Below are 20,713 nucleotides of genomic sequence, written 5' to 3' on the forward strand. Positions count from 1 at the left end.
AATTTAGTCAATTTTTTCTTTCGAACTTTTTCGCTTTTTTAAAAGTTGACATTTTTGTTCCTAATAGAATATTACACATTTTTTTCCTATTAATAGAATAGTTTTTTTTCTCTAAAAAGAATTGAAAATATGAGAAATATACGTTTTTATTTTCTTTTTAGGAAAGTAAGAATTTAAAGAAAAAATTTCTTTTAAAAAAGTTTTTGTTTTTATATACAGAGAGATGACGTAGACAATACGGTTCGTATAGGCAGTGGTAAAAGTGGTGTTCTAATTATTCTTTTCCTTTTTCATAAAATGTACATTACGGCAGAAAATTAAAAATGGGAAAAGAAAATTTTTTTTCCTGACATATAGTAGAAAAATTGGTGCTTAACTTACACTACATTTTTCTCTAACACTTTAGACGTGTGTTTAAACAACTTTTTCGATATTTTTCACTTTTTAAAATAATATTTTTGACGCAAATTAAAAAGAGGGACAAAAATAAGAAATAGATTTGAACAAAAAAAACAAAAACATGGCTTTGCTAAGTTAAACTTTGGTATTTTGTTATGAATGAGTCTCGATTTCGTAAAATCAAACTCTATGTACAAAAAAATGATATAAAATACAACGAATAAAAGTGATAATAATAAAAATGATTAATAATATTAATAAATGATTATATATAAAATATAACTAATGATATTAAAAGTAACGATAATAATACAGTTACTAAGAAAGAAAATAGATGACAGAGTCATTTAGCTAAACGCCTAGACAGTTAGCTAATCGGCGCCGAATAGACGAACGAGCTTCAATATTACTATTATCCGTCTATTCGCCTGAAGGGATCAGGCAATTAGCTATCTGGCTAGGCATTTAGCTATTCGACAAACGCAGTTTAGGCCAATAGAAGAAAATTATATATTTAATAAAATTTTCATTTATTGAAATATTGGAACGCTTTATTTACAAGTTTTTCCATTGCTATAAAATTAAAATACTTATTGATTATAATTTAACACAATTACTATTATTAAAATTATTTATATTATTATTATTTTTCTGTTACTAATATTTCTAATTATTATTATTCCTAATTAAATTAATTATAACTGTAAGCAGCAGCAAAACAGTCTATCAGTGGAGGGCAGGGATTTAGGAAATGTAATAAATAAAAACGACCACAAACGGAATTTTTAAATTAACAATCATTCAAATATTTTCTTTTAAAAGAGTGAACAATTTTGTGTAATCAGTGTAAGTTTTATTAATTTATTGTAAACGGCTATTGAGTTAATTTTTTTTTAAATGTTGTAATATTTTGTTAATAAAAAAAATAACAAAAATTTAAAATTTTTAAAAACGGTTGAAAGTGTTTTTTTTGTTGTTGTGAACTACAGATTTTTATAAAAGTTTTAACATTTTAGAAAATCAATGAAATTTTTTTAACACAGTTGAGCTGGTCTGACCCTATAGCAATGGAAAAACTTGTAAATAAAGTGTTCTTTTTCTTCTATTGGCCTAAACTGCGATTGTCGAATAGCTAAATGCCTAGCCACTTAGCTAATTGCCTGATCCCTTCAGGCGAATAGACGAATAATAGTAATATTGAAGCTCGTTCGTCTATTCGGCGCCGATTAGCTAACTGCCTAGGCGTTTAGCTAAATGACGGATTCTTCGATTGTCAAATATTTTCTTACTCGACAATAAATTCTAAATTTTATACAATTTTCTTTGTCTAAATAAAAACTACTTTATATTTTTTACTTTGAAAAACATTGCCGCTAATAGAATAAAGCTATCGTCTCTAAGACGAAATGAATTTTTTCCAAAGAATTTGCACGGTAACGTCAATAATATTTTTTGTGGTGTGCATCTACGTTTTTAAAATTCTTTTTTTCTTAAATATTTTTCTTTTTTTATCGTAGTGCCATAGGTTAATCTAATAGAAAATTTAAACACCAGTTTAATATCTCTCTCTCTCTCTCTCTCTCTCTTTCTAATCATTGTACGTTAATGACATTCTTTTTCTATACATTAAACTACATGAGGGCTTCTTAAAAGCTACTAATAAATTAATTTTTTTTAGTTAAATACTCAACTTGGAAAAGTACTCTCACATTTTTGAGATCCTTTTCTACCGGAAACAAAAAAAAAGGAGAAAAAAACAAATTCTATCCGGGAGATTGAAGGATCTCTTTTTCGACTATAAAACTTTGTACCCAATAAATTATTTTCAATAAGAAAAAAAATTGTGATTCATTGGCGAAATCACAAAGGAAATTGTTGAGGAGTAATTTCCTTTAGTTTCTCTTTATCGGAAATTATTGCTAAAACAATAAATGCCTATAAATTCTTTCTGTTCCCCTTGTTTCAATTATCGACAACATGTTTCTATTTTTTTTGTTATTAAGAACAATAATTGTGAATTAAAAAAAATAACTTATGGTCCACAAGATTTGTTTCTTCAAACTGTTGATGTTTGTTGATTGTTGTTGTCCAGTGGAATACTTGAGGAACATTCCTTCAACATTGCTCTTAATCGAAGTATTTCTTTCGAAGCGGCGGCTAAATCCGATTGCAATTGCAACTCCTTCTCGCGGAGTCGTTTAATGTCCCGTTGACAGGTCTGAAAAAAAAGTTGAATTTTTAGCCTTTTTTTCTTTATATTATTTGTGTATTAAAATTACATTAGATGTACACTCTTATTTTTAATTTTATTTTTATAATTATAAATAATATAATAAAAAAAAAAAAATATTAATTAAAATTATTTTTCTGTATCCCCTAGCCGAAAGTACGGTCTTCCCAGTTTAATTTGCTTCCGGGAATAGCGACTTTTGTGGCCGGCTTGACTGAGCCAACGCGCGCTCTGATTGGTTACAAGATTCTCGATACACATAAACTGTAGCATAGCAACCATGCAGCACGTTAAAGAGCTTGTGTTTTGACGTGAACTGATTATAACCTCAAAACTCAAGCAATGTTCGGTTAAAAATACCAAAATACATCAGATAAATACAGTGCATGTTATTTAAATACCCAAAATTGTGCATGAAATTTATTATTTTCTTTTATTGTTTTTTAATTATTTAAAAATATTGTAATTTAAATACGAAGAATTATCATGTTAAAAATTTTGATTGCGATTTAAACGATATTTCACAGATGTCACTTGATCGGTAAAGTAGGAAACTACTTTTAATTGATGAATATTTCGATGATTGTAAAATAGGTATATTACTATTATTAAATATTTATTTGTAAGAGAAAATTTCTTACTGTTCACTATTTTTTGAATTTTACTTCCAATTATTTTTTACATATAATTTTTTTTATGACCGCCCCGACCACCCTACTGAAAGTAAAAAGATAGAAAGAGATAAAGATTTTTCTATCCCTTTGAAATAGCCACTTTGCATACCCAAAATATTATTAGAATAAAGTTAGGATAAAAAGGAAAGAAAGTAAATAGTAAAAGAATTAATGGAGATAAAATAAAGGTTATTAAAAGGGATTGAGTAAAAGTAGGTGATGGAAAGAGATTGAATCGAATCGAGAGGTGATAGAAGAAGATTAAACTCAAGGTATAAATGGTGATGAGTGTGTACTAAGATTAAAATGTGGATAAAAAGAGAGAAGTACAAGGATAAAAAGGATTGAAGGGTATAAAACAAATGTTATTTCGAAAGATAAGGAAAAAAATAAATACTTAGATTCAAATGAAGATAGAAAGAGAATGAAGTAAATAGTAGTAGGATTAAAAGAAATAAAATAAGAATTATTAGAAGAGGTTGAGAAAAAAGTTGAGATAAAAAGAGATTGAAGGGATTAAAAAAGGAAAAGTCTGGGATAAAGGAAGGTTATAAAGCAGAGATCAGTGTTTTCTTAAAGGCGCGTATCCACTAGACGAGCGCAACACGAATGACCGATATTTTTCTATTGTGTGTTCGATTCGGCTCATGCTCCAAGTCGATCCACCAAATTTTCCCTGCAAAATCACAGGGTTTCAACGTTCGTCTAGCCTCAAGAAAATGTGTGCTACATGTGTAGTTTTTTTGAAGCATTCGTCACTATTTTTATGTAAATGTAGAAAAAAGGGTAGAAAAAATTTGGGTCCGTTCGGTTCGCGCTCGAAGCCGATCCATCGGCTGTCGGTTTATGACAATACCTCAAAGCAACAATAAAAGTGTGTCCCCAGTTTTCTATTTGCGAGTCCACTAGTAAACCTAAATTTCCCATAAACAAAAAAATTTATTTATTATTCAAAAAATAATTATCAGAAAAATTTTTACTAATATTTTTCTTTGCAACTATTAAAAAATAACTCATTAAAAAAAGCAAAACAAAATACTAATTATTACAAAAAATTACTCATTTTCAATAAAGAAATCTTTGTAAATTAGTCGAATTTAACTAATTATATTAATAAACATTCAGTCGCCTTTAACTGATTCGAATTTAGGTAACATATTATTATTAAGAATTAATTTTTACTTTAAAAAGTAATTAAGAGTATTAATCATATATATATGATTATAATTAAATTAATCACCTGAAATTTTATTTATCTTTTACTATATGATAGTTAAAAATAATACTTTCTGAACTCTTTACTGATTTCTTACTAAAAATATACATATTTTCTAGATTAGGAAATAATTTATAAAAATGTAAACTTTTTCTTACAAATTTTTTTATAAATGAATTAAAAAGTTCAAATGTTTCAATTTAGATTTTTAAATTTCCAAACGAAATCTTTATTAATTATCGCCGTCATTATTTTTTCATAGCCAATAAAAATTGTGAACATCAAATTTTTTAATTTATGACAGTAATAAAAAAGTGTCGAAAAACTTTCAAAAAAAAAATCATGAGTTGAGCCCTTTTCGAAGTTTCCCCTTTTTTTGCTTGTCCATTTACACATAAAAGAATTTTAAATTCTAACTTTTCTAAATCTTTTATCTTTCCCAACTGGGTAACGTTCGGTTCGTGTTGCGCTCGTGTTCGGTTCGCCTAGTGGATACGCGCCTTTAGATTAAAGTACCGAGAGAAAAGAAAGAAAGTAGATAGGAAAAGTTTTGAAGAAGATAAGAAAAATGTTATTCAAAAAGATTGAGAAGAAAAGAAGATAGAAAGCGATAGTAGTAATAAAAATGGGGATAGATTAAAAGAGATAAACTTTATCTCTTTCCATCTCGCAGAGATAAACAAATATTCAAGGAGATATGATTTATACACCTTTACCTCCAGCAGGGAGATATAAAACTGGATAAGTATGAAGTGACATTGAAAAGGGTATAAAAAGTTAACTTTGGGGATTGAAAGAGGATTCAATGGGATGTAATAAAGGTTATTGAAAAAGATTAAGGAAAAAAAAATTGGATGAGAGACAAGTATGAACTGAGATTTAAATAGGGATAGAAAGGGAAACAAGTGAATAGTAAAAGAATACAAGGCGATAAAGTAAGAGTTATTAAAAGAGATTAAATAAAAAGGAAAGATAGAAACAGATTGAGAGGAATGAAAAAGGGATAGAAACAAGAATATTAAAAGAGATAAGTATGTTTTTAAATGAAATTAAGAGATAGGTGTGGATATTAAAAGTATTAAAAGAGATGAAATAAAGGTTATTGAAAAAAATTGATACAGAAGGAGAGATAAAAAGTGATTGAAGTGATAAAATAGGGATAGACTAAGATGGAGAAACTTTATCTCTTTCTATCTCAGAGATAAAAAAATATTCAAAGAGATAGGATTTCTATCCCTTTACTTCCATCAGGACAGCTAAGTCTCGGCTTCGCCTCGACTTTGCAAAAGTCGGGCGGGCAACTTATTGCCCTATTTTATTATTCAAACAATAATTATTTAACGTATTTTCGGCTGGGGATACAGAAAAATTGTATACGACACACGGCCGGAAATTTGGATGCCCTGGCGAGCGTGATATATAAAGCCTCGGCTTCGCCACGGCCTTATATATCTGGCCGGCCAGGAAATCCAACTTTCTGGCCTAGTACCGTAATATACTATATTTTCTTTATAATTTGTCACAAATTGTTATTCCTTTCAGGCATCAAATTGATTTTAAGGCATGAAAAGGACAAAAAAAGTCAAAAAAGTCTTTTATTTTGTTTCGTCACAAAAATTAAATTTTTATATTTTCCTGACCTTTCACTGATTTCTGAATTCAATTATTTGAAACTTTATCAGTATATTAATTTTGAAAGTGAAAACATTTAAATGGAAAAATTAAAAAAGTTTAGAAACAAAGAAGCGTTTGAAAACTAACTTCAAACTGCATACAGATTACCGGAATACAACGATTATTAATATAGATTATTTAAATGAAGTTAATTAAATTAATAATTAAAATAATGAAATTTCTATTTAAAATGGAAAATTTTTTATAAAACTTACCACATTTTGCCTCAACAAGTCCAGCTTATCGCATTTTAACCGAGTGACCTCCATTCTGAGAGTCTCATTTTCCGTGGCCCCTTCTTTAGCCGGACATCTCGTTGCCTCATGCGTCTCAGCGGAACTCATCGACTCAAGACCCGTATCACTATCAGGATAAACAGCCTGATCTAATTCCAATTCACTATTTAATGAACTATCATCGCTCTCAGAGACAATTCGCGTAGTTGCCTCCGTCTTTTCGCCGCGCTCCTCGCGTTTCCTCAAATTTTCATGCGTCAATCTTTGGAATGATGATGACAATACTGACGTTGTGTTTGCTGTTGTCGTTGCGACAACAATTTTATCGACTATCGTCGTATCGCAACTTGTAATGGTGCAACCACCATTAATCGATGAATTTGATTCACGTCTATCGACCTCGTCCTGCTGCAATGTCGTCAAACTACTGTCCTGATTATCAGTATTCGATAAACTACTGTCCTGACTGCCCAAACTCGCATGATCCGAATCCCTTCGCAATGTTAAATCAGGCGAGCCAATTGGACTCGACGGTTCTGTTGAACGTTTACTGCTAATTTTAATGCCCGATTGACGATTACTCGGTGGACTTGGTTCCGATGATTGTCCTTTCTTGGATAATTGTTGCGGTACACTTTCAGTCGATGCATTTCGCACGCGGGAAATTAATGCCTTTCTCACGGTATCAATGAAACGATTGCCACTGCCTCCACTTCCTGATGTTGTCGATACATCGCTCGATGTTGGACTCACAGGACAATTTGAACCTAAACCCGTTCCAAGATTCGTTCCTCCGCCAAGGAATTCATTTGTCTTTGTCTGCAACTCCTCGGTTAGTGATTCTAATAGCGCCGATCTCGTTCTCAACTGAAATTATTATTTTTTCTTAGTATTTTCATTTTTCAGTTTATTTTTTTTTTTTAGTTCTATAACATTTTTATTGTTGACATTTTATTATTGCTTTTTTAATTTTTCTGCAAATTAATAAACTGAAACTTTTATTAGGAAACTAAACAGATTTTCAAAAAATGTTATATAAGTCTTCGCAAGAATTCAATTATTTTTATAAATAGTGAAATTTTTTGCAATTTTAATAAATCCTTCCAAAGAATACAATTATTATTATAAATAATAAAATTCTTTGCAAAAATTGAATTAGGGTGATTGTGTGTATTACTACGTGTTTTAAAATCATTCATTTTTGAAGAAACAAGTAAAGATTTTAATGTTAATGTTTATATAAAAAATTTTTTTAGTGAGTAGTTAATCTTTCATAGAACTAAAAAAAATCTTTAGATCACAAAAAATCTTTAATTTGTATTAAAAAAAAGAATATTTAAAAAAAAGTGCACATGCGTATATAACTACGAATTGGCTTATAATACTACGCGTGTATTTCTACGATTGTTTCCAATACTACGCGTGCTAACTCTGAACTTTCTAATAAATTTGCTATAAACTAACACCATCTGTCAATAACTATTTCGGGTTATGTTCTTTTGTTTGCATGGTGTAGCATGGCGTAGTAATATACGCATATGCGAAAATTCCTGTATCTAATTCTACGCTTGAAATTAAGTAATAAAAACTCACTAATGCAACTTTTTGTGATCTTATCCGAATTAGAGATTTTCAAAATTAATTTAAGTGTATTAAAAAGCACAGTTACCGAATTTTTCATTAAAAATCTGAATTAGTATAAATTAAAGTTTTATTATAGATATTTCATAATGCATTATCTGTCAAATAAAGTTTTATCTTAATATTTTAGATGAAATTCGTAGTAAAAGGAGCACTCTTAGTAATACACACAATCACTCTATTTTTAAATCAATTTTAATAAAATTTCATGAAAGAATCCTATTTTTAATATTATTTTTCGAAAAAAACCAATTATTTTCTAAAATTTTAGTAAATCTTCGAAACAATTCAATATTTTTTAATTTTTAGTAACATTTTTTTAAAGAATACACTGATTTTCTAAAATTTTAATAAATCCTTCTAAACAATTCAATTATTTTCATAATACAATTTTAATAATCAAATACTTAATTTTCATTAAATGTAAAAGAAGTTAGCAATCTAACTAAATTAAAGAATGATAATTACCTAATTAATTATAAATTATAATTAACTATAATTATTAACAGACATGATTACATTAAAAAATTGAAAAAAATTCTTCACAAAATTCAATTAGGTACTTTCAAAATTTTCAATTAAAATTATTAAAGAAACTCACACTATTATTTTAAAAAATTCAAAGAAATTCTTGAAAAGAATTCAAAGTGTTAATAGATTATCGGAATTCTTCTTCTTCTTCTTCTTATATGACTCTTATTTCTAATTTTGCTGCAAATTAATAAATCGAACGACTTACCTCGAGTTTGGAGAATTGTTCAGCTTTATAGGCGGCATTCTCGGCATTGACAAGTTTCGTGAGAAGGAACTCTTTAAATTCAACGCCTCGCAGAAAAACGGCGGGTGAAGGTAATGATGGTCCAAACCACGGAACGTCAAGGCGAGATGTTACACTCACTTTGTACCTAAATAACCGAATAAAAGTATTTCGTTAAAAAAAAGAAACAAATTCCCTGACAAAAAGAAAATTCTTCTCCGGCTTTGAAAGTCCAACAAAAAAAAGGTTCTTTATAAAAGAAGTTTTCGAAACGACAAGAAATTAATTTATTCTATTGAATATTTTTAATATGAATATTCTACTGAATATTTTTTTTAGTCATCAATAGGAAACTTAATGCAAGACTGCTGTAAGCCGTAAGCTTGCTGCAAGCTTCCCGCAACCTTGAAACTAGCTTACGCCCAGTCTACGGCTTGAGGAAATCTTGCAGCAAGCTTACGTCAAGCCTAAAGTTTGAGGAAATCCTACAGCAAGCTTACATCAAGCCTAGGGCTTGTGTAAATCTTTGTTGTTTTTTCCTTTTTTCTTTGCGGAGAAAAGTTAAGATGCAATACCTTGTGTTAGGAGTGCAGGGATCAATGACCTGAACGACAATGAAGGCGTGAAGGAAATGGCTGGCAATCATGTCAGGACTAAAGGGCGTAGGTTCCTCTTGAAAGATGATTGCAACTATGTCGTTTCCAATGTGCCTTTTGCGTTGCAATTGTTGCGAGTCGCCCGGACTGTATGGTAATAATGATGCTACGTGAAAGAGTACCTCTCGACCTCGGAATACCTCATAGACCGCGGAGTCGCCCGTCTGTCCATGCCTCGTATCTAATCCACCACGATATCTACAAAAAAAAGAATTATCCTTCAATCAAAAAACTAATTCAAATTAAAGAGAAAACAAATTAAATCTATTATCTTTTATTCTGCATTTTATTTTATTCACTAATTTTTCCTCATTTCTTTCCTTTGCTATTTTTAAAAAATATTTTTTCCATTAATCTTCTCTTTCTTTTTTTCTATCTTTTGCAAATTTGTTTTTTTACAAAATTTCTGAAAATAGATTCTATACTCAAACTCTTACCCTTTATGATCCTTCAAGTCGATCCTCTGACCGAGAAGATCAAGAAATTCCTGAAAGGCCGGAGTAATTTGACGATTACTGAAGAGTTGCTCCTCTGTTAGTTGACCAGCTCTCTGATGTAGAACACCAAATTTGAATCTGGATACGAGGGCATGCTCATCGTAACGAGCAATCAAAGTTCCAGCACCGGAGCATACCACAGGCATTAGATTATTTACGTTGAGTGACTCGTTGATTACCTACGAAAAAAGAGCAGAAATGATAAACTTTCTTTTAACAAAACGAAATTTAAAAACTCAAAAGTATCGTATTAAATTTACAAATTACTTTTTAATTTATTTAAAACTTTATTAAAAATTTTTACTACTATAATATTGAAATGCATAGATTAAAAATGGAAAATTTTTATTACAAAACAAGAAATTAATTTTAAAAATTTATATTTTTTCTCCAAATTTTTGTATATGCTATCTATATTTATATAGTTAAGTTTTTATTTATCTTGAGTCAAATTAACAGGATTCTTTAATATAAATAATGGCACGAGATAATAAGCGGACGTTAAGTAATCTAATGCGTACTTTGCCAGCCAGCCTCGCTCTCATCTCGCCTTCAGAGCGTAATAACGTGTATGTTCTACTTAAACAAATGGCAAGAAAACCACGGCTTTCTAATGACTAGTTTAAAGAAAAAGAAGAAGAAAAAAAGAACTGTTCTTCTTTAGAAAACACGAGACTTAATTTAAAAAATATACGAGATTCACTTTTTTCTATATCAAGGCTATAAATAATAGAAGAACCTACAGTTTTTAATTATTTATATTGATATAAACAAAATATAATAAATAATGATTAAAAACTGCAGGTTCACTTTTAGTTATTTATAATATTATTTAATTTAATTTATAATTATTTTAAATTAAATAATTCATTTCTAAAATTAAAAATTTTCCTCGTTTTTTTAGACTAATAATGTCTTCAAACAAAAAAAAATTCTTCCCAAGACAATAATAATAACCAATGTTATTCATTGATTTACGTAATAAATATATTTTTTATCCCACATGCACAAAAACGGCGCTTTCTGATAGCAGCCGACAGGGAGGAAAGTCATTCATTTCTTCGACCGTATGAAATTGGCGGCCGTGTTCTCCCAAGGGCAAGAAAATTAGCTGTTCACATGCATTTTTCTTGCCCAAGGGAGAAATCGGCCGCCATTTTCATACAAATCGAACAAGTGAATCACTTTTACTCCCTGTCGTCTGCTATCTGAAATCGCCGCTTTTGTGCATTAGGAATAAAAAATATCGTAAGTAACACGAGAATAAAGGCAGCCAATTTCTTTACGATGATTTTTGTGACACGAGTGGAGGTCAACAATCGTGTATAAAATATGAAATAAGTTTTGAATTTCTTACACCGGAAATACGGTGCAGCGAACCGATAAAAATCACTCTCTGCCTGTCCTTCACATAATTCAAGTTTGCCACTGACTCTCAAGAATTTGAAAAAGTGTATTATTATTACGATAAAGAAAAAAGTAACCCTTTAGAAAAAATTGCTTTCGAAAAAGAATGATAATTAAATTATAATATTAAAATATTATATGTATTATTATTATTTTTATTATTAATATTATTATTATTATTGCTAAATTATTAGGGGAGAGTGGTCCTAAGTTGGCCGCCTAAGCAAATTGGTCGAAAATAGTAACAAAATGAAATTTAATCACCTCGGCAAGTATATATTAGTGTTCAGAGATCGTTTTGCTATAATTTTGTGGTATTTAGAACGTTATAGAATAGCTTTTGTAGTCTTAATACAATAAATTGTGAAAAGCTGCATTTTGGACATTTCAGAAATAGCGGTCCTAAGTTGGCCACCCCCTGGTCCTAATATGGCCATCACATTTTTTCGCTTGTGTATAAGGAAGAAATGCATATTCTTTTCAATTGCGCAGAAATTTATAACAAATTTGATACATTTAGGAGAATAAAAACGCATTATTTAACTATTTTTGTTTAGAAAATAAAGCATTATTTTATTTCATTTATTTGCAGTGGTGGATGGCTGTGGAGTAGGGTGTCATTGTAAAGATAATTAAATTACCTTTCGATCCATATGTCACAGTATAAGATTCAATGAAAATTAAGAGTGTTACAGTCGATTAAAGATCAAATTTCATGGAAATTTTGATGATTTTTAGACACTTAAGTAACTAGTACTTTTTTCACATTGAACAGTAAAAAATATTTAGATTTTAATTTTTTTATTGAGAGTCTAACATTACAAAAATCCGTAATTTAATCGTCGATTAAATTCGTCTCAAAATCCGTTACCCGATTTTGAGACGAATTCGATCGACTTTTATGAAGTTCTCCGCCATTTTGAAATTTGAAAAACTGACATTGGACTCTAAATCAGCGACTTCAGTATTTCTTAATCACTGATTTTAGTAAGTTTAGTGGTTATATCTAAATTTATTGTTTCAATTTTTGCTGCAAATGTTGAAGGAATGATAAAAAATAAAAAAATAGTTTCGTTCACTAAATCTAGTGTATAATTGTCATATTCAATCAAATCGAGGTCCACAAGGGCTAAAAATTTTCGTAATGTTAGACTCTCAATAAAAAAATTAAAACCTAAATATTTTTTACTGTTTAATGTGAAAAAAGTACAAGTTACTTAAGTGTCTAAAAAATAAAAATCATCAAAATTTTCATGAAATTTGATCTTTAATCGACTGTAACACTCTTAATTTTCATTGAATCTTAAACTATGACATATGGATCGAAAGGTAATTTAATTATCTTTACAATGACACCCTATTCATTATATTTTGACATTTATATTTATGTTAAAAAAGAAAAAACACTACATTTTTAGCGTTTTTATGGTTCAAAGGCTCTGAACCACGGGTTAATATTAAAATTTTTTATTTCCAAATATTGTGTTCTTATTTTTACACAATTTGAAAGAATTTTAGGGGATGAGACCCAATAAAAAAAAACTTTTTATTTTTTTGGGACACCCTACTGTGGAGACAGGCGTTTTTGTACCATGTCTTTTCTAATGTTTTTTAAACCATTTGTTTTGTTTTTTGTCTTTGTTTAACCCTTTAAGGCCCGACTTTTTTTAAGTGATGCGATTTTCGTCATACTCTGTACTTAAGGGTTTTTGAGATCGCTGATTACGAATTTGATGTTAGTTTTTCAAAATTCAAAATGGCGGATCCAATATGGCGGACGACTTTTTTAAAATTTCATCGAATTCACTTGAAATTCGTTACTCGGGGGTTTATGTGGTCGCTGATTACGAATCTGATGTTAGTTTTTTAAAATTCAAAATGGCGGATCCAATATGGCGGACGACTTTTTTAAAATTTCATCGGATTCACTTGAAATTCGTTACTCGGGGGTTTATGTGGTCGCTGATTACGAATCTAATGTTAGTTTTTCAAAATTTAAAATGGCGAATTTAAAATGGCAGCCGAATTTTAAAAAAATTAATTAATTGGCTTGAAAATCGAATTTTGAAAAACTGACATCGGATTCTTAATCAGCGACCCTACAAACTCCCGAGTAACGATTTTTAAGCTAATAAATTAATTTTTTAAAAAAGCCGTCCGCCATTTTGAATCTGCCATTTTGAAGTTTAAAAAACTAACATCAGATTTGTAATCTGCCACCCCAAAAACCCCCGAGTAACATGTTTCAAACCAATTAATTCATAATTAAACATTTTTTTACCCCTATTTTTGACCAATTTTTTATACAAAACCCTTATTATTTAGGGGTTAATATGCTCCAAAATCCACCATTTATGATGTTGCGGCTTTTTTATTGCAAACATTTATAGAAATTCTCTCGCAAGCAGTAACTATTTTTGTGCAAAGAAGAAACAAAAGCCTAACGGAAAAATAGAATTAGAAACGAACGAGTGACGCTATTGGTGATTATAAAAAAACAAATTTCTAACGCATAAATATCGTAAGAAATAAACGGGTTATAGGAATTGGTGGCTGTAGGAGAAAAGAAATGCCTAATACAAAACCTAATTCAAAAACAAGTGACAAGCTATCATTGACAATCAAACAAGAAACAAAAGCCTAACGGTAAAATAGAATTAGAAACGAACGAGTGACGCTATTGGCTAACGCTAAAATATCGTCAGAAACGAAAAAGTGATTGTGAGGAAAAAATACCTTGTGCGAAATCTTGTTCAGAAACAAGCTAATATTGACATTCAAAAACTGAAAGAAAAGACACAAAACTTTCCGAGTAGTAAGCAAAAAAGTTAGGATTTGGCTGTACTTTTGTAAATTTATTACTTTTATAGTGATAAACAACTCCACCAAATATTTTTTCAAAATTTTAAAAATTACCAAAAATACGGCATTTTCAAAATTTTTGTCTTTTTTTAAAGTCTTATAACTTTAGTTCTAATTAACCGAATTTGGATTTTGAAAAAAGGATTTCTTTGGTTTTAAGTATATTTTAAATAAAAATTAATATAAAAAAAAATTCAAAAAATTTTTTTTTCTTGATATTTTGAAAAATTAAAAACCGTAAACTGGGGCTATTAGGAACAGATTTTAACTTTAAAGTCTTGCAACTTTTTTGTGTATTGAAATATTGCCTTAATTTTTTATTTCTTTTCTTGATCTTGGCGAGCATATTGAAGGGTTAAATAATTGCCTTGATCAAAGCTGGAGTTTTAAACAAAAAAAAGAAAAAGACGCATTTTTTTGAAATTATAAAATGGGGCTATTAGAAACAAGGCGGTAAAAACCATTAGAAAACGTATTTTAAATTAAAGAAGTTATTTTTTATTTCTCGAAAGCAAACACAGAATATAAAACAAATGTAAAAACAAAACTAAAAGAGCGAATGTGTGTTTTAAACGTTGCTGGTGGGACGCATGAATAATCTCTAGAAATCATTAGTTAGAAGTTTTAAATGATTGAATTTCATTTATTAGAATTTTCTTTTAGCAGAATTTCATTTTTTTCGAATTTTTGTTTAATCGATTTTAAATTGACCCGAATATTTACATTAACAGATTTATAAATACTCGAATTTTTATTTATGAGAATTATCATTTAACACAATTTCCATTAATGGTACTTTCCATTAAAATGAATTCTTATTTATTCGAATTTTTATTTACAACAACTCTTATTTTACATTATTTCTACTTAGTCTAATTTTGAAAAGACAAACAACAAACTAAATTAGCTGTCAAAAATGATTTTTTTAACAGTTGTCAAGCATAAATATTGACTGACACTGTCCGTAAATAAAACTATTTGAAAATGATTGAATTCGCTTGAAATTTGTTACTCAGGGTTTTTTGGGGTCGCTGATTACGATTATGTTGTCAGATTTCCAAAATTCAAAATGTCGGATCCAATATGGCGGACTTATTTTTAAAAATTGATCAAATTCACTCGAAACATGTTACTCGGGGGTTTTTGGGTTCGTTGATTATGAATCCAACTACTGATTTTTTATTTTGACATCATTTTTGTATTCAACGACCCCAAAAACCCCAAAGCAATAAATTCTAAGCGAATCCAATCGTAGAAATTTACAAAAACAGCGAATAGGTCGGATTAATAAAAATTTATTTAATTTTTACAGAACTTAGTATCTATGAGTTTTTGGACTCTGACAAATCACGGAATAACTCCGTTGCCCACCGTCACGACGTGGAGTTGCCCTGGATACAGGCCCACAAAAAAATTCCTGGTCAGTGATCTTAAAAACACCTATAGATACCAAGTTCTGTAAAGTTTCAAGAAATTTTTATAAATCCGACCACCATATTAGATCTTTCATTTTAATTTCAAAAATCTGACTTTAAATTCGTAATCAACGACCTCAAAAACCCCTCGCTACCAAGTTTCGTAAAATTCAAGAATTTTTTTAAAATCCGACAGCCATATTGGATCCGTCATTTTGTATTTTGAAAGTCTGCCTTTAAATTCGTAATCAGTAACCCCAATAAACCCTCGATACCAAGATTAAGGTAAATCCGTCAATATTTATAGAATTTTATCTGTCCACGTAAAATCTGATACGTAATTTGAGGTTAGAAAAAATCCTGACGTGATGGAGCAAAACTAATCTAATGATTACGTTTTATTTTTTTTCTCCGAATTCCTTTGAGATCCCAAGATAAAACTTACAGGACAAGTAAAGCACATTTGCCATAACATTTAGTAAAATTTTGAAAAAAATCAAAAATGATGTTTTTTTAAAAACAGATTTTTAATTTTTCAATTAATTATTCAAAAAAATAATGTTTTTGACAATTATTCTTTCGATTAAAAGAAATTATAATTAATTCTTATTGGATAAAAAGATTTTCAATAAAATAAAGATTCGGAAAACAAAAATTGGAGACTTTTCATGCGCCTCGAAAATGTTCATACGTACAGGTATACCACAGCATGCTTCAGTATACCTAATATATTATGAACATAAATGCACACTTTCTCTCAATGTAGACTCACCTTAAAGGTTATAAATTTACAAAAGTACAGCCAAATCCCAACAAGTCATGAAAATTAGTGTATTGAACTGACGTGGAATCCACCATAAACAATACTTATAACTCTTGGCAACGTTGCAAGCACTATACACATTAAATTTGAGCGCGAAATTCAAATGATAATTTTCGTCACAGGTTATGAAATAATTCAGCGTTGCCAAAAGTTTTACGTTACCAAGTGAGTCAAATAATTAAATATTTCTCACTGTTTTGAATAGCTGCGTCAAGCGACAGAACCTCCTTAAAAAATGTTATCTAAATTTTTCTAGATTTTTAAAAAAGTTGAAGTTAAGAGACAAAAATGAGAAAATTTGATAATTTTGTTTATTTCTTTCTCACTCTATAACTTAAAAAATAATTAACGAAATGACTTCAAAGACGGCTTATTTTACGCAAAATTTAATCAGCTTTCTAACCGTATTTAAGTTGTTTTTGTATCTCCTTTTATTTCCGAGAGAAATAAAAGATTATATCAATCATATCCGAGAGAGATATGATTAAAAAAGTGATGGCATATTTTTTCATAGAGTCGCGTGTAATCGTCCTGATACTCGTGGACGGTAGTGTAAAAAAAATTTTCGATTTGGACGTTGGGGATCGAACAACTGATCCTACACACTAATTCACGTGCCTTAACGACTATGGCCATCGCCAATTAATAAGTAGTTATTATTTTGTTTATATTATGGGCACGTTGAGACAGGTTCTGTTTTCAGTAATATTTTTAAACAAACAAAATGTAGCGAAATATTCGATATACTTTCTTAAAAGTATTATCCAGGGCTACAACATTGCCAAAGAAAGTTTTTTTTTGACGCACGTTGAGACACTCATAGTACTTTATTGTAAATTGAAACAAAATGAATAATTACGTTAGATTCTAATTGTTTGTTGTTTATTTACTTATTTTGATGGTCTTAGCCCAAAGAAAAAAATTAAAACATTAAAAATTAACTTAAAGAAGAGAATTAAAAAATAAAATTTTATTTTGCACAAAAATAATTAATCGAAATCTTTATCTTCGCAATTTTTACAGGTGAAGAAAATGTAAAACACTCGAAAATTGTGGATTCTAAATCAATTTGAATGACAATACTATTTTCACATTGTGAGCGTCTCAACCTGCGTACTACAGTGAGTCAACGTGCAGACCACGCCGTTATTTTCTTAAAGCTTTGAAATTATTTGTAGATATTAACGTATGTCTAAATTTCCGTCGGAACATTAAAGTAGAACCAAAATTGATATGTAAATGTTATCCGCACTTTTTTTGCCTCTAAAAAATACACTAAACAGAAATCCTGAAAAACAGTTTTTTAAACTAAAAAATTGGTTCGCTCTAGTTCTACCGAAAAAAATAGGAGTTATCGCGCTTCTATTGAATAAAAAGTTTGGTATTAATGATACGACAAAATGCCAATAATCTTTTTGGTACTATCAGTTACACAGGTTATAATATCTTAGTGTCTCAACGTGCGTACCTCTCCCCTATATAATAGTAATAATTCAAAAAGTAATAAATAACAAATCCTTATCCTTCATTAAATTAATGAATTAAATTTTTTTTTAAATATTGAATTTTATTTATTACCTTAACCATTTTGGCCGGTGAAGGATTTGGTCCGAGTGTTGCTGCCGGCACCAATTCGTGTGTTGAACCAGCTCGTAATCGCAAAAGCACTCGCCAATGTTCCTGACCCGCAACAGTTTCGGCTTTCACGGAGACTAACACCGGTCCATTCTCGCTGTCACGTCCCACAAGGTTCACGTGTTCCTGTAGCGTAAAAAAGCACCACAAAAAATTATTTAAAACAATTATTCGATAATATAAAATTATAAATTAATCATTATTATAGGGAGCGTTCACAAATGATGTCACGCAATTTTTAAAGATTTTCAACCCCCCCCCCTCCCCCCTGTCACGCAATTTTTTCAATTTCACACGGAGAGAAAAATCAAGCGTTTGTAGTATGGACAGTTAAGCTTATTTCGTAAAAGAATGCACATGCGCAATATGCGTAAAACTTCTGCTGTATTTGTATAAATTTCTACGTTATCAGCATAAAAGTTCTACCTGTAACGCATGGGACGTCAGTATACTACGATTGCAAGAGATCCATGCTTTTTTAGTATATGTTTCATGCAACTGAGGTATAAAAACATGCCTCTTTAGCAGGACGTTCATACAAAATTAGCATAGGAAGTCTCCATACTACAAACGCTTGATTTTTCTCTCCGTGCACATGAGAAAAATACATTGTGCCACGTTTAGTAAGACCCCCCCCCTACCCCCAAAAGCGTGACATCATTTGTGAACGCTCCACGGAGAAAAGAAAAGAATTGTAGATTATGGGCCGTTTTCTCCCATGGGCAAAAATAACGCATGGGATCAGCTGGTATGTTTGCCTCTTGGGAGAAAATGGACGCCATTTTCATATGGTTGAACAAATGAGTGACTTTACTCCCTGTCGTCAGCTATCTAAAAGCGCCAATTTTGTGCATGTGGGATAAAAAATTAATATTTCGAGTACTCGATACATCAAGCCGGCTTGGGCTCGGCTCGAAAAAATTTCGGCTTGGCTCGGCCATTCGAGCTTTTTGCACACCTCTACAAAATTGAAGGGCTACATAAAATAAGGGGACGAGCGCATGGTTGAAAGGGATAATATCAGTCAGATAGCAGCGAGCGACTCAAGCAGACTCAAGGCTTGTCACTGCTACCCGACTGGTACTATCCCTTCCAAGCCTCGCGTTCGTCCCCTTATTCTATGTAGCCCTTCAATTCCATTTACAGTTTTTCTATACGGATGTCAAAATTGAGACATTAAAGAACGTATCAAAATTGTTGCGATGCAAAGTTATTTGATGCATTTTTTGTCTTAGTTTAATATCCTTAGAAAAGCTGATAATTTTTATTCCCCTAAAAAATGACAGCATCATTTTAATATTATAAAAAAAACATAACGTTATATTAAAATATCTTCACAAGTTTCCAGGCAATAATAATTCCGTTTCGCACGGCCCTTATAACTTGAAACAATAAGGCAATAAATCAGATCTTGTTAGCATAATACATATACACTTCATCTAGATTCTTCCCTACAGAAATAATAATAAAAAAACTTGATGCAATGATTTCTAGACAATTTATATATATATATATATATATATATATATATATATATGGGGCATTCCACGCCAAGTCGGACACCTTTTGACTTTTGCATCTCCGATTTTTTTCAAATATTTTTTTTCTTTTAGTGCTCGTTGAAATGAGCTACCATGATTTTTTTCAAATTTTTTCATCAAGCGGTTTAAGAGATACAGGTTTTTGAAAAATCACGTTTTTTACGTAAATTTTTTTCTGAAATGCTTAAACTCGGACAAAAATTGATCAATTTTGACGTTCGATATATGAAAATTTTTGTTTTTACACGTAGTTTTTGATAAAAATATTAAAAAATTTTTTTTTTTAAATTTACCAAAAAAATTTAAATTTTAAAAATAAAATTTAATTTTTAAGAATGTATGTATCGATCGATTTTTTTCAAAATTTTTTGTGAGAAACTGGTACTAAATTAAGAATTTTTAAGCATAGTCTGATGATGGGCAAACGATGGGATCTATTTGTTTCTGATTTTTCAATTTTTATATTTATAGCTAAAAGTATGAAAAATGAATGAATTATCGTAAGAATGCGATAGAGAAGGACAGACAAAGCTCCTGTCCTCTTCTATCTCATTGTTTTGTTATAAGTTCACGTCTTAAGATTTCATTGTGCGTTGGCCTTTTTCTATTTTACGCGCTGCGTTCATCCGCTACATCTCAAACCTTTAAAATATTTAAACGGTCACGAAATTAAATGTTTTTCTACATATGAATATGCTTTCTCAAAATTACAATAAAGTAATTAATATCCTGAACGTCTTGTAATTCATTTTTCATACTTTTAGCTATAAATATAAAAATTGAAAATCAGAAACAAATAGATCCCATCGTTTGCCCATCATCAGACTAGGCTTAAAAATTCTTAATTTAGTACCAGTTTCTTACAAAAAATTTTGAAAAAAATCGATCGATACATACATTCTTAAAAATAAAATTTTATTTTTAAAATTTAAAATTTTTTTGGTAAATTTAAAAAAAAAATTTTTTAATATTTTTATCAAAAACTACGTGTAAAAACAAAAATTTTCATATATCGAACGTCAAAATTGATCAATTTTTGTCCGAGTTATA

General features: G+C 29.9%; 1 protein-coding gene across 5 annotated transcripts in view; it reads right to left on the reverse strand.

Moving 5' to 3' along the window:
- Positions 1 to 1,591: 1,591 nt before the first annotated feature.
- LOC122509863 (rap1 GTPase-activating protein 1) overlaps positions 1,592 to 20,713 on the reverse strand; it is a 412,641-nt gene continuing 393,519 nt past the window's right edge. For all 5 annotated transcript variants that reach the window (XM_043624154.1, XM_043624155.1, XM_043624153.1 and 2 more), the window contains 6 exons: positions 18,066 to 18,248; positions 9,921 to 10,159; positions 9,403 to 9,681; positions 8,810 to 8,975; positions 6,409 to 7,296; positions 1,592 to 2,617 (listed from right to left, as the gene is read on the reverse strand). In XM_043624154.1, the coding sequence (XP_043480089.1) occupies positions 2,456 to 2,617; positions 6,409 to 7,296; positions 8,810 to 8,975; positions 9,403 to 9,681; positions 9,921 to 10,159; positions 18,066 to 18,248 (1,917 nt within the window). In that variant the 3' untranslated portion in view covers positions 1,592 to 2,455. The remainder of the gene's footprint in view (positions 2,618 to 6,408; positions 7,297 to 8,809; positions 8,976 to 9,402; positions 9,682 to 9,920; positions 10,160 to 18,065; positions 18,249 to 20,713) is intronic.

The sequence above is a fragment of the Leptopilina heterotoma genome, unplaced genomic scaffold (genome assembly GCF_015476425.1).
Source record: "Leptopilina heterotoma isolate Lh14 unplaced genomic scaffold, ASM1547642v1 Lhet_63, whole genome shotgun sequence".
Classification (NCBI taxonomy): domain Eukaryota; kingdom Metazoa; phylum Arthropoda; class Insecta; order Hymenoptera; family Figitidae; genus Leptopilina; species Leptopilina heterotoma.